The sequence below is a fragment of the Musca autumnalis genome, unplaced genomic scaffold, assembly GCF_047663935.1.
Source record: "Musca autumnalis isolate F117 unplaced genomic scaffold, ASM4766393v1 scaffold_5, whole genome shotgun sequence".
Taxonomy (NCBI): domain Eukaryota; kingdom Metazoa; phylum Arthropoda; class Insecta; order Diptera; family Muscidae; genus Musca; species Musca autumnalis.
The window spans coordinates 123,449,195-123,462,414 of NW_027412088.1; the positions used below are offsets into that span (position 1 = coordinate 123,449,195).

The following is a 13,220-nucleotide window of genomic DNA, read 5'->3' on the forward strand; positions in this document are numbered from 1 at the left end:
ACGCGAAGCTACGACGCTTTAAGGAATTTTGAAGGTATTAGCCCCCCATTTGTCTTCCGACTTTGTTATGTTTCCAGAGGTAAGAAAACACATGTACAAAAAATTTATTAGGTATAGGCCCCATATAACAATATAACATTTTCGTTTTTATTGGCTGTATGTGTTTTTTAGATTATTGTAGCTATGAAAATTCTCTACAACATTGACTATTAAGATAACTTCGTAGTTTTTACCGTTATTGAAATATAGAAGTTCAAATTAGGACAATGGATTGACAGTTTTGCCACCTTATAAAACAATGTCATGGCTGCAATTTCCCAACTTAAACTTATATGTATCTCAGAAACGGTACAATAAAGGAAAAAATTACGAAAGCCAGTCTTGTAGAGAATTTTTGCAGCAACAACATATTCTTTAGTCTCATTTAGGAATTAATTGCAGTTTTCAAGCTAAATCCTGAAGACCTAAGAAACAATCTGAAAGTTTCATCTGAAACTCAATATCTCAAAAATGGTAAATCCTAGGAAAATAGGACTTGCGGTTTCCAAGCTAAATCATGAAAATCTAGAAAACCCCTAAAAATGACAACTTTGATCGCGATTTATTAAATAAATCCATCAGCGATTTTTTATTCACCCTTATTACGGTTGGCGTAGTCGTAGACCTTCAAGTGACGTAGACGTTGTCGCAGGCGTAGACGTTGGCGTAGTCGTAAGATACATTTTTATATGATGAAAAATTATATACAACGACATTTTTTGTCTTTTATAGCATTTTATATCCTTAAAAATCGAAAGAAATACATTTGTAATTCCCAGAACGCATTTCTTGGTTTAAATACAACATTTATTTTTTTTGATTCGACAAATCGGTATTACGTATGGCGTAACACGACAAATTGGTATTACGTATGGCGTTAAAATACGAGGAAAGAGTCGTGACCGATTTTGTAAACGACAGCATATAAAAATAAAAACAAATTAATTTTAAAAGAATTTTTTGGCAATGATTATTAAAATATATTGGAAAATAACTATAATAAATACAAATATTACTACTTTGATTCATTTGCATAAGATAAATTTCGTGTCTTTATCAGATGACAAACTTTCTATTGAAAATCTGTTAGAGTCCTCATATAACGATTGATGCAATGTACATTTCTTAGTTCTTGCTCAAAAGATGATTTCAAACAAATAGTTTTACAATTAAAAAATATATATTTTTTAAATTTTGTATGAGAAAAAAATTGTCGTTGTCGTAAATGTTACGTGGTACCAAAAAATATCCCTACGACAACGACTACGCCAACCACCACAAAAACGTCTACGCCAAACACTTATTTTGATTGTAAAAACTATAGGGTTAGTTTTTCTTCTGAATTAAAAGTTTAAAAATGATCTACTAATAATTCTAATTATGTTTGTTACAAAAAGAATTCTTTAAAAATTGAAATTTTTGCTTTTTTGTTCAAAAACATACATAATACCAATTAGACGTTACGACACGTCAGCTTGCAATTTTGGATACGACAACGCCAACCGTAATAAGGGTGATTGTATTTTGATTTTTCTCATTTATAAATACAAAAACATTCCTGGTGAAAGCAGTTTTCATTTAAAGATGGTTAAGAAGGAGCACTGTGTATAATACTGTTTTATAAAGAGGCGATACAGACTTGAAATTTTATATCTCAATAATGGTAAAAACTACGAAGATATCATATAGGTCAATCTTGTAGAAAATTTTCATAGCTACAACATTTTCTTCAGTCCCATTTCGTAAGGACTTGCGGTTTCCAAGCAAAATCGCGAAGACCTAAAAAACCCTTAAAATGTCAATTTGAAACGCGATTTATTTAAAAAGCGCTCCGGCGATTTGTTTATTTTTTGATTTTTTTCATATTTGAAAATTGTAGTTTGAAGACGCAAAAACTTCCCAGGGGTATGCACCTTCCATTTAAATCAGATTCAAGAGCACCGTGAACAGGATATACTCCACATAGAACGGTGTCTCCCGAGGTTTGTTATTAACATCTCACACACATTATTGAGTCTCTGTTAATGCTATTACACACTAATTTCTGCACAGATTTATTGATATAGATCCACGTTTTAGTGTAGCCCCTGTAGAACGGTACCGCCCGGTTTTCGGCTGAAACCTGGTTCCAATGTAATTTGTGGTGGAGGGTATGCAAAGTTCGGCCCGGCCGATCTTAATACCTTTTTCACTTGTTATGTGTAACCATTATATTTTCACTTCTTACCAGTTGATGGATCATGCATTTTGACATTTATATCGTAACCGTCTTCACCTTCCCAAAACAAAATTGGATATTGCAAGGCATCGTAACAGCGATGAAGCTCAGAAACGCGTCGAAGTTGATCATTTCTGCGTTGAATAACAATATCTGTTTGTAGAAATTGTTCCCCAACAATTACAATTGCCACATCATGGATAGTAGGAGCATTAAATCTTCGTTCATGTTGTCCAACCGGTGTTTTATCAGCGCTAATAACGATCCTATGATCATCATATGGCATTCTATTCAATGCCGTTTTAAACAACCTAACTAAGGCATTGTATTCATGAAATAGACCTTGCAATTCTGAAACTATTTGTCTTCTGATATTTGGAGAGATTGTACATAGTTGATTTAGTTCATCGACTGGATTTCCAATGAAATAGATTTGCAAAAATTGATAATTTGCGTCAGCGAATGGCAACAACAACCCAACTTTATGATAAACCTGTCCTTGAATCTGCTTTAAAGAATAATCAGTGAGGTCAGAATTTGAAACGCAATAATTCCACATTTCACAGAAATTAGCAATTACCTTGAACGTTGGCATGAAATTGCCCTCCCTAATGATATTTGTTGCGCTGAAGGAAGTCATTTGAAAACATGAATTATACGACTGAATATTCTTAAGGAAATGTCTTGATTCTGATGTTGCACCGGATACTAACGTTCGTAGTGGCTCTGGTGGTGGATTCAATGCAGGCAATCGAACTTTACCATTTACACAACTTAATCCTGGTGCTTCAGTTTTGAACTTAAGTGCCCTACAATGTTCACAAAGGACATTCATCGTTCCAATGGAAACACCCGGAAGCGAGCTGTAATCAATCGTACTATCGTAATTGAATGCAGCACGATTCAACTCCAATCTGACACGCCTTTGTCTACGCACTCGTTGCACCCAATTGTCTTGATATGAACGTTGGCCTGACCAATTACGTCTCATTCTTTCTCTATCTTCAATATTGTCTTGTCGCTGATCTTCATTCAAGCGAGAACGTGATCGTGCAACTCGCTCTCGTGTTGATTTAGTTTGTTGTGCAAGTTGTTCATCGCTTTGTGATGTTCTTGCAGCAGCTGTCAATCTCGCACTATTCGTACGTAAACTAATGTTGTGATTTCTGCTTCATCTCGGCATTCTATGAAGATATGTATTTGTTCAGTTGTTGCTCACAATATAAGTTAAATATGTATATGGTAAATTTCAAATTTCTTTTGCAATTCCATTGGAAGAAATGTTAAAAAATTTTTTGCGAGCACATCCGCAATTTTTGGAACATAGATTAAGAAAAAAGTCGTGGTTTCAAATCTGTTCGCGTTCACAAAATTGGATGCTGCGCTCCAAAGTTATGGGGGTTTTATTCCCTTATAAAGAACAAATATTTAAAAATTCCATTTTTGCTGTAATAAGAAAATGTATATATAAAGCGTTAACAGCATTTAATATCTATCCGTAGATGCCTAAATATTTACTAAATGTATTTCTATTTTCGCGGAAAATCAAGAAATACTGAAAAAATCTTGGAGTAAATTTAATTTATTCTAATTTAGAGTCCAAATAAAACTCGAAAAAATAAATTAAAAATACGTACAGATTCTAGACAACGCGTAGAAAAATATGAGACCAACATTTTAACGATAGGATTTATAACTGCCATATTACAGCAGCAACAGAAGACGAAATCTTATTGTTAGAATATTATTTCAAAAATATATTTTTTTGTTTAATACGAAAAATTGAAAAAACATTTTTGGGAGTTACTCTACTATTTCGCTAAATTTCGATGCAAGGACTGACGGACTTCGCTGAAACTTCTTCAAGGAAAATGCGATGACAAACAGGAAAGTGTATTTGCTTATTTTGATAAACAATAGGATTATGAAATAGAAAGTAATATTGAAATTACAACCAAAGAAAAAACATAAAAGTTAAAAAACGTATCATTCGCGAATTCGTTAAAATCAGTTAAGGCGCATGCGCTTTTCAGATACAGCGAGTGCATCTCTATCAATATGTAGCGATTTTTCCACTTTTCATTCAGCGGCCAAAGTGTGCCGTCAGCTGCATCTTACTGTTCAAAAAACCTTTATGTGGGTAAAAATAGCGCGATGTACATAAGATTATAAGGCGTATCCGATTTCAGTGACCTCCTATAAAAAATACGTCATAACAAATGTTAAACAAATTCGTCAAGAACCGCGGATGTGCTACCAAATTCTATTTTATACGAAATACGAATATTACTCCAGAATCTCGGTAATTTATGCCACACGCGGTTCAATGCGCGGAATCATCAAGATATAATTTTGCAGAATTTCCTACTTTCAAGGTATCTATAACCGCCGTATTAGTGGATGGATTTGAAAGCGGAAGGGTTCATTAGATCCGGCGCGTAAAAAACTAAAATCGCGCGGGGTTCAAGGGCACCTGAGTCACAATTGTAAATTTTGAAGCCAAAAAATAGGGTTTTAAAGAAAATTTACGCACCAAAATTTCGACTTTGGACACAACCCCACCATTGTCTCGCAAATTAATTTTTAGACCATTACATCGGCATTTTTTTGCAAATATTAAGTTTCTTTAAAAAATAGGGCGGAGAACCTCTGCCCACCCCGCCACCTCTCAAATTCAAAGAAATTTGTGACCTATTATGTGACTTGGCATTTACTATCTGCCGTTATAGCCATATCCTTCAGCGTGCCTCCTATTACATTTTCCACAAAATATCATGTTGAAAATGATAACACCAATTTAATCTGTCAATAAACGCTAACAATTAAGACCAACCTTTCTTTCAAACTTTCATTCACAAAAATTAAAAAAAATGTATTTAAATTAAACAATTTTAAACAATTTTCAAAAATTGACATCCGAGATGGTGCGTATACCAAATTTCAATAAAAGTGGACATACATAGCGTGTTTAATGCATAAAATACATGAAATTGCCGAAAATTAAAATGGGAGCCATATTCTATCTATACCAAATTCCGTCACATATTCAAAATTTTATTGAATCAAATACTTGAAATTGGCCGGAAGTATATATGGGAGCTATATCCAAATCTGAACCGATTTCATTACAATTTGGCATACATATTTCTACACCAAATTCCATGGTAGAACAAATACAAGGTAAAGTTAATACTACAACAAATACAACTCGAACAACAACCACAAAGGAATTTGTTTTTGTTTGTAACGTTACTGTCAGTTGTATTTGTAAACAAAACAAGGAAATGTCTATAAATTATTGGAATTTAAAAAACTAATAATTTTTCACATTTGGTTGAATATTTTGGAAAACATGAATGAAAACTCGTTACATTTTCAATTTGAATGTTTTCACATCATTCCACTAAATGCATAATTTCTTGCAGAAAGTAGAATTCTTGCAAAAATGTTTGGGGTCGCTGGTAATTCATTGAAAAAAAAAGAAGCTGCTTCCATAGTTTGCTTTTGAAAACAAAAAAGCACATGTTTATTAGGGTTTTATTATTTTCAAGTTTAACAAAACACCACACATATAAGTCCCAATTTACAGTAGGCGAGTTTACTTGCGGCAATTGTCAGTTTGTAGGTGAGAGAGGGTGCTGAGAGGCAAAGGGTTACCATATGCCTCACCTCTCCCTCCTACAAAATGACAGTTGCCGCAAGTAAACTCGCCCAATGTAAATTGGGACTTAACAAATATTGTACCGCCTCTATAAACGGTGTTTTAGTGTGCGGCATGTCGTTCGGACCTGTAGGAGGTTACATGTCAATGATATGAAGCCGTCTTTATGGGAAATAGTTTTTTTTCTGATTAATAAATTTGTTCTTCAAAAATATATATCCCTAATATACATCGAACATAGAAATAAATACATAAAATGTCGTATGGAATTTGACACTAACACTACAACCCAGTTCAGTCAGCTGGGTATTGCTGCTACCTTTTCTTGTTCTACCATGACCAAATTCTGTCACACATTCCGAGTTTTATTGAAAATGCATCAAATCGGCCGAAAAAATATATGGGAGCTATCTCGAGATCTGGGCCGATTTTAATATAATTTGGCATTCTTATTCCTAAATTATTTTCCGCCGCACATCCAATTTTTGGAGACTAAATCTATTACCGTTCGTGTTCGTAGATATTTTTTGGAGATACCTCCTTTCCCGATATATCTCCAGATCAATGTGGAATTTCAAAAATCTTTCTTCAAAATATATTTTTGCAAATTTTCGCGGATTTTTCGCGATATCTCAAAAATAAAATACATCAGATCCTTCCTTGGATAAGTACGAACATTTTGAGACAATATTCTCTAACAATCTTTCTTCCAAATATATTTTTGCAGATTTTCGCAATTTTATCGCGATCTCTCAAAAATAAAGTACGTCAGATCCTTCCTAGGATAAATACGAAAATTTTAAGACAATATTCACTGACAATCTTTCTTCAAAATACATATATTTTTGCAAATTGTCGCGTATTTTTCGCGATATCTCAAAAATAAAATACGTCAGATCCTTCCTTGGATAAATACGAACAAATAAGACAAACGCGAAGCAAATCGATTGTAAAATGGTTGAATTTTTGATTCACGTACGAACGTCATTTAAGTTTTATATAATAGAGATTAAATAAAGGATTATTATTTAATCAACGCGTGCTCATTTTCAATCTAAATACACAACACGCAGCATGCAACAACATAGTCCCTCGCGTGGGCAAGTCCAGAGAAACCCCTTAAATGCACCCACTCCTGACATCTATTGCATCTCACCGAAGATTGGATATGGGTGAAGATGCGGATGTGACAAACCGAGCAAAAATATATTGGTCCTGGGTTTTCCTCCGTCCCGGCACGGACCAAAAGAATCCGGAGCAGACATTCCGGGATATGCCGCTCCCAGCACAGAAAAACGAAACAAATACGTCGTCAGGTCGTCTGCGCATGCCACAGCTATCTGCGATAAACTGAAATGTAGGAACAAGGTCCTCAAGTCCCTAGCCGGCAGCACTTGGGGTGCAGATAAAGAAACCTTGTTGACCACGTCTAAAGCGATAGGTCGGTCTATGTTAAGCTATGCGGCGCCAGTTTGGTCCCGAATTTATGTGAAACGCAATTGGATAATATTCAAATTTGTCAGAACGCCGCCCTGAGAACAGCAACAGGGTGCCTCCTCAAATCTACAGTGGACCATCTACATGAGGAGGCAAAGATTCTTCCAGTACGACAACATAATGAGATGCTATCGTTGCAGTACTTGCTCGGGTGTTACCGTCTGCTGGCCACCGATACAACCAGGCATATCAAGAAGGATATTCATGCTCTAGAGACGATGGTCCAACAATATAGGAGAGAACCTCTAGATCAATAGGCATATCAGGCAGGTTTGAACAGCATTCACACGGACACAGTTGCTAAGACCATAAGCAATTATTGTGTGAATGCAGTCATCGTAACACATCCCCCACCTATCGCAGCTGAAGAGCGCGCACCTATTCAACTGCCCCGCCAAGCCTACTCATCTGACTCCAGTGGATCTGTGGTTACATCCCATCGAAGTAGCCAACTTCCTGGAACTGGAGATAGACCCAGAGCCAGATTGAACAGGAGAACGAACATACAAACATAATAATAAAACACTGTTACAACAACAACAATACTCCAGTAGCAATTTTTATTCCAAATTTCAGAAATTCAGCTCTATCCGATGACCCAAATCTTAATTGTACCAAATTTATTACTTTTCGTAACCCATAAGTACGAATTTCCAAATTATCTCCATCCCATACTACAACATCAATCTTAATTCAAAATTTCAGGATTCCAGCTCTATCCGTTCAACCTAAATCCAAATTGTACAAAATTTAGTACCATATAGTACTTGTCGTACCCATAACTACGAATTTTGAAAACTACTTCCATTCTACTCTCTAACAGTAGCCTTATTTCAAAATTTCAGGATTGCAGCTCTATCCGTTCGCCTAAATCATAATTGTACCAAATTTAGTATCATTTAGTACATTTCGTACCCATAAGTACGAATTTTCAAAACTACTTCTATTCTAGTCTCCAACAGTAGCCTTAGTTCAAAATTTCAGGATTCCAGCTCTATCCGTTCGCCCAAATCGTAATTGTACCAAATTTAGTACCATTTAGTACTTTTTGTACCCATAAGTACGAATTTTGAAAATTCCATTCTACCCTCCAAACTCAGCCTGAATTCAAAAATTTCCGGATTCCAGCTCTCTCCGCTCAACCTAAATCCAAATTGTACAAAATTTAGTACCATTTAGTACTTGTCGTACCATAAGTACGAATTTTCAAAACTGCTTCCACTCTACACTCTAAAAGCAGCCATAATTCAATAATCCAAATTTAGTATTATTTCGTACTTTTGGTATCCATAAGTACGAATTTTCAAAACTGCTTCCGTTCTACTCTCCAACAGTAGCCTTAATTTAAAATTTCAGGATTCCAGCTCTATCCGTTCGTCCAAATCGTAATTGTACCAAATTTAGTATCATTTAGTACTTTTCGTATCCAAAACTACGTCCATTCTACTCTCCAACAGTAGCCTTAATTCAAAATTTCAGGATTCCCGCTCTATCCGTTCGTCCAAATCGTAATTGTACCAAAGTTAGTACCCATAAGTACGAATTTTGAAAATTCCATTCTACCCTCCAAACTCAGCCTGAATTCAAAAATTTCCGGATTCCAGCTCTATCCGCTCAACCTAAATCCAAATTGTACAAAATTTAGTACCATTTAGTACTTGTCGTACCCATATGTACGAATTTTTAAAACTGCATCCATTGTACTCTCCAACAGTAGCCTTAGTTCAAAATTTCAGGATTCCAGCTCTATCCGTTCGCCCAAATCATAAGTGTACCAAATTTAGTACCATTTAGTACTGTTCGTACACATGTGTAAACTTTTCCTAAACCACCTGCTTATGTCAACCGTACCTTTTAACCTTGATTCTCACACCAAATTTTAACCTTTATCCGTTCACAAAATACGAAGTGGTACGTACCAAAGTTAGTACACTTTAGTACTTTTCGTACACTTATAGTTCGACTTTCTAAAAACCCTTTAGCACATCTTTCCTACACTCCATCAATGACCTTCATTCCAAATTTCAAAGTTCTTGCTCTACCGATTCGCCAAATACAAACGGTACCATATTTAGTACCTTTTAGTGCTTTTCGTACCCTTCCAGTTCGAAATTCGACAAACCCAGCCAGGGGTCAGATAACCCTTCGGACCAAGAGTGATCCACACCCAACATTTCAGGATTCTAGCTTCAGCCGTTTCGTCTGGGCGTTGGTGAATCAATCAGTCAGTCAATCATCCAAAAGTATTTAATTTGTATAATATAAAATCACAATTAGGGGATTATAAAAGAGTAAAGCTTGGCTTCAGCTTTATTAAATTTTTCAAAGTGGGTTAAATCGAGGGTGAAAAGTTCAACGAAGACTGAAATTTCAGACGTTTCAGTGTGATGAGACTATAGGGCAAATACCAACTGTTAGTGAAGCGTTGCGCGTTGAAAACAACAACCACATGAAAAATGCGTAAGTGATGTCAAGTTTTTTCTTGAAGTTTTCATGTGGTTGTTGTAAAGCGGCGCTCAACGGACAGTATGTATTTGGCCCATAAGACCTTGAAATACCGAAAATCGGACGGTATTGTTATATACAGCCCTATTCTGAACATTCCCATGGGAACTGTTTCCCATGGGAGCGAAATTTCCCATTCCCACGTTTTCCATATTCTAAACGACGTGGGAAGAGCAAACCATGGGAGCTGAAATTTCGAAATTCGAAATTAGTTACACCAAATTATTATTGCATACTTTTGGGAGCTGTAATTTTGTTTTGTAATACAAAATGCCTATTTACATTGAATTCGCGGTTTTTGAATTAGATTAGCAAAAGCACAACTCACTTAATTCAACAACCGTGCATTGATTTATGGATTTTTAAGTGAATGGAGTCAGCGATGTGTGATGTTGTTCTAATAAGCACATTTTCTTCAGAATGTGCGAATTGGTGTAAGCATTTTTTTAATTAGTAGGCAAAAATAATTTTTGTGTATAAAGTAATCGGAACTTTTAAGTTTGTAACGAATTTAAAAATTTAACGAGTATATCGCTAGTTTTACTTATTCCTAATGATCGCTAGAACTCGTATTTTGCATATTTAAAAAAAAAATCAAAAAGATAAATTCGGATATTTTTCTCAATTATTGCATATTTTTGCGTGTTATTACATATCGTCACCATAAATTTCCGAAGAGGATCTCAAAAAAAAAAAAAATAATAATAATAAATAAATAAATAAAATACGTTTGTGATTGAATCTAAAACTAAAACACATGCCCTTGCAAAATTTCAAGCTTCTACGTTCAAAAATAACGATCCTATTCAAGAAAAGGCATTTCGGAAAGTGGAATAGCATTGCAATAATTTGGCATATATGTATGTACGCCTGTGATCTTTGTCGTGTCGTTGAGGAGACTAACACGTTTTCAATAGAACGTTGGTCGTCTGATTTAAAAAACCCGAAAGTTATATTACGAAAATGAATAAAAGTTGTAAAGATTGAATATTATGGTTATTTTCCAATATATTTTAATAATTATTGCCAAAAATTCTTTTGAAATTGATTTGTTTTTACTTGTTGTTCTGCGTTAATAGAATCAACCATGACTCTTTTTCTCGTATTTCAATACATATGGTCTGTTCCAGAACTGCAAAAATCTACTAATTTTTACTACTTTTTTTGTTTTGTTCGTTTTTTTTTTGTTTTTTTTTTATCGGTAGACTTCGGATTTTGCATATTCTTATATGATACAAAAACCTGCAAGAATCTAACATGTTTTAGATTCTTGCAGGTTTTTGTATCATATAAGAATATGCAAAATCCGAAGTCTACTATTAACATATTTTACAGTACATTTTGTATGCTTTTATTAAGCAAACACATGGCGATTATAAATATTTGCAATAATTTTGTCGTGCAGATGTCTTAAAATATGAAATTTCATAAAAATATGAAATTTCTTGAAAATTTTTTTCAAACTCCCACACTGTTTGCTGGGGAGATTTTTCCCACAAAAATACACAAAATTCTCCCACAATTCAAGATAGAGAATGTATACTTTTTTCCCATGGGAACAAATTCCCAATTCGAACTTCATTCAGAATGAGGGGAGATGGGAAATGGGGAAAAAACTCCCACAAAATTTTATTCAGAATACGAAAATGTGGGAATGGGAAAAAATTCCAAACTCCCATGCGTTCAGAATAGGGCTGATAAAGTCTATATCGAAACATTTTTGACCACTAGTAACCCTGAATGCGGAATTATTCCTAACTCGATCTGAAAATGTGGCTAAAACCGTCATAATACCTCAAATCGGACGGTACCCTTATATTGGGACCGACACAGCTCAAACTCGGACTTGAACTGCCTGCAACCGCAGTGTGCGGTAGAGTGTTTACTTGAAGAGTAAGATCGAGTGAAAGAGAATTGATATATGTATTCTTTTAAAAATTGTTCTGTAGTTTCGATTTTATCTCGAAAATGCGTAATATTGTTTTGTCGCAATGTTGCGTTTGTGAAGTCAGTCCAAACAGCCAAGATGATTTTTTAATTTTTATTTGTTTTGTAGTAGTATAGTACCATTTGTACACATCGTTTGAATACTACAACCAGATTCAATATGCTCTATTACTTGCTGTTTTAATTGAGCAACGTGTTCTTTTAAACTTTTAACTATAGACGCCAGATCCGAGTTCTCTCCTTTTAACATTTTTACTTTCTCTTCCAGTTTTGAAATTCGTTCAAGCTTGCGTTTTCGACATTTGGAAGCTGCGACCCTATTTCGTTGGCGTTTGCGCTCCAATTTAATTTTCTCTTGTGTTTCCATATCTATCGGACTTACTGGGGGGGATGTGGAAACATTTTGAGGCTCATCTTTTATTGGAATAGAGTTGAATGACTCTGTAAAAAAATATTAATTTCAATGTATCTTTTATTACATTTGTACATGTTTTATTACCAAGTTCAGTGTATGTAAAAGATCCACCACTCATCCCAGAAGCAATGGTACTAGTTGTGTTTAAAGATGTTGTAATGACTTCACTTCCACTATTGTTTGACATGGTGGCATGGTTTTGCTGCTTATTATTACTATGAAGGCTATGCAACGCCTCCTCAAAACCTTTCCCAAAAGCCTCCTGCTCGGAAGTGACGGCACCAGCTTTTGTTTGAAAAATTGATCCTGGTTGAGGTGTGGGTAGAAAATGGAGTATTTTGTCCAGATCTGGAGTGGTTAGAGGGGGTGGTTTTTGCTGATTTTCAGGAGACTCGATAACTAATGGAGAAGGCGGAACCATCCTTTTTTTATTTGCGTTCTTTAAGTCCAAAGAAGCTGGTCGTTTATTTATGTTTCCAGTTTGAAGATTATTTGATGAGTGTGGCGATGGGAATATGAGATTATCAGCGTCCTTTTCAATATTAGATGGTTCTGATTTTATCAATACATTGGGAGGAATGTCGTTGGAACCTGAAGATGTTTTCATTTTCTTAGCGTAAGCAGCGATATTTTTAATTTGTATTCTTTATATCTAAATACACAACGAATGACTCACTGCTAGTGATGTGAACTAAAGTACCAATTACAAGTAGTTTAACTGCGATCTACAGTAGAACGCTAAACACAGACACATCAGGCGTATGGCGTCAGGTTTGACAAAGTAAACAAGACAGAAAACTAACCCTGCGTTTACACATGGCATGACAGTCGAGTTCATGTATTGATTGTCAAAAACCCAAAACTTGTTATCCGTTTTCAACACATTTCAATTATCACCTTACTTATTTTTACAAAAATATGTTACTCCTACTGTCTGC

The 13,220-nt window shown here is 35.0% G+C and overlaps 1 protein-coding gene across 1 annotated transcript; it reads right to left on the reverse strand.

Moving 5' to 3' along the window:
• Positions 1-11,947: 11,947 nt before the first annotated feature.
• Positions 11,948-12,988, reverse strand: Jra (Jun-related antigen). Its single transcript, XM_073957881.1, has 2 exons — positions 12,367-12,988; positions 11,948-12,308 (listed from the first exon to the last, which is right to left on the reverse strand). Exons 1-2 carry the CDS (start codon positions 12,887-12,889, stop codon positions 11,962-11,964), a joined length of 870 nt encoding a protein of 289 aa, XP_073813982.1. The 5' UTR covers positions 12,890-12,988; the 3' UTR covers positions 11,948-11,961.
• Between the last annotated feature and the right edge of the window lie 232 nt (positions 12,989-13,220).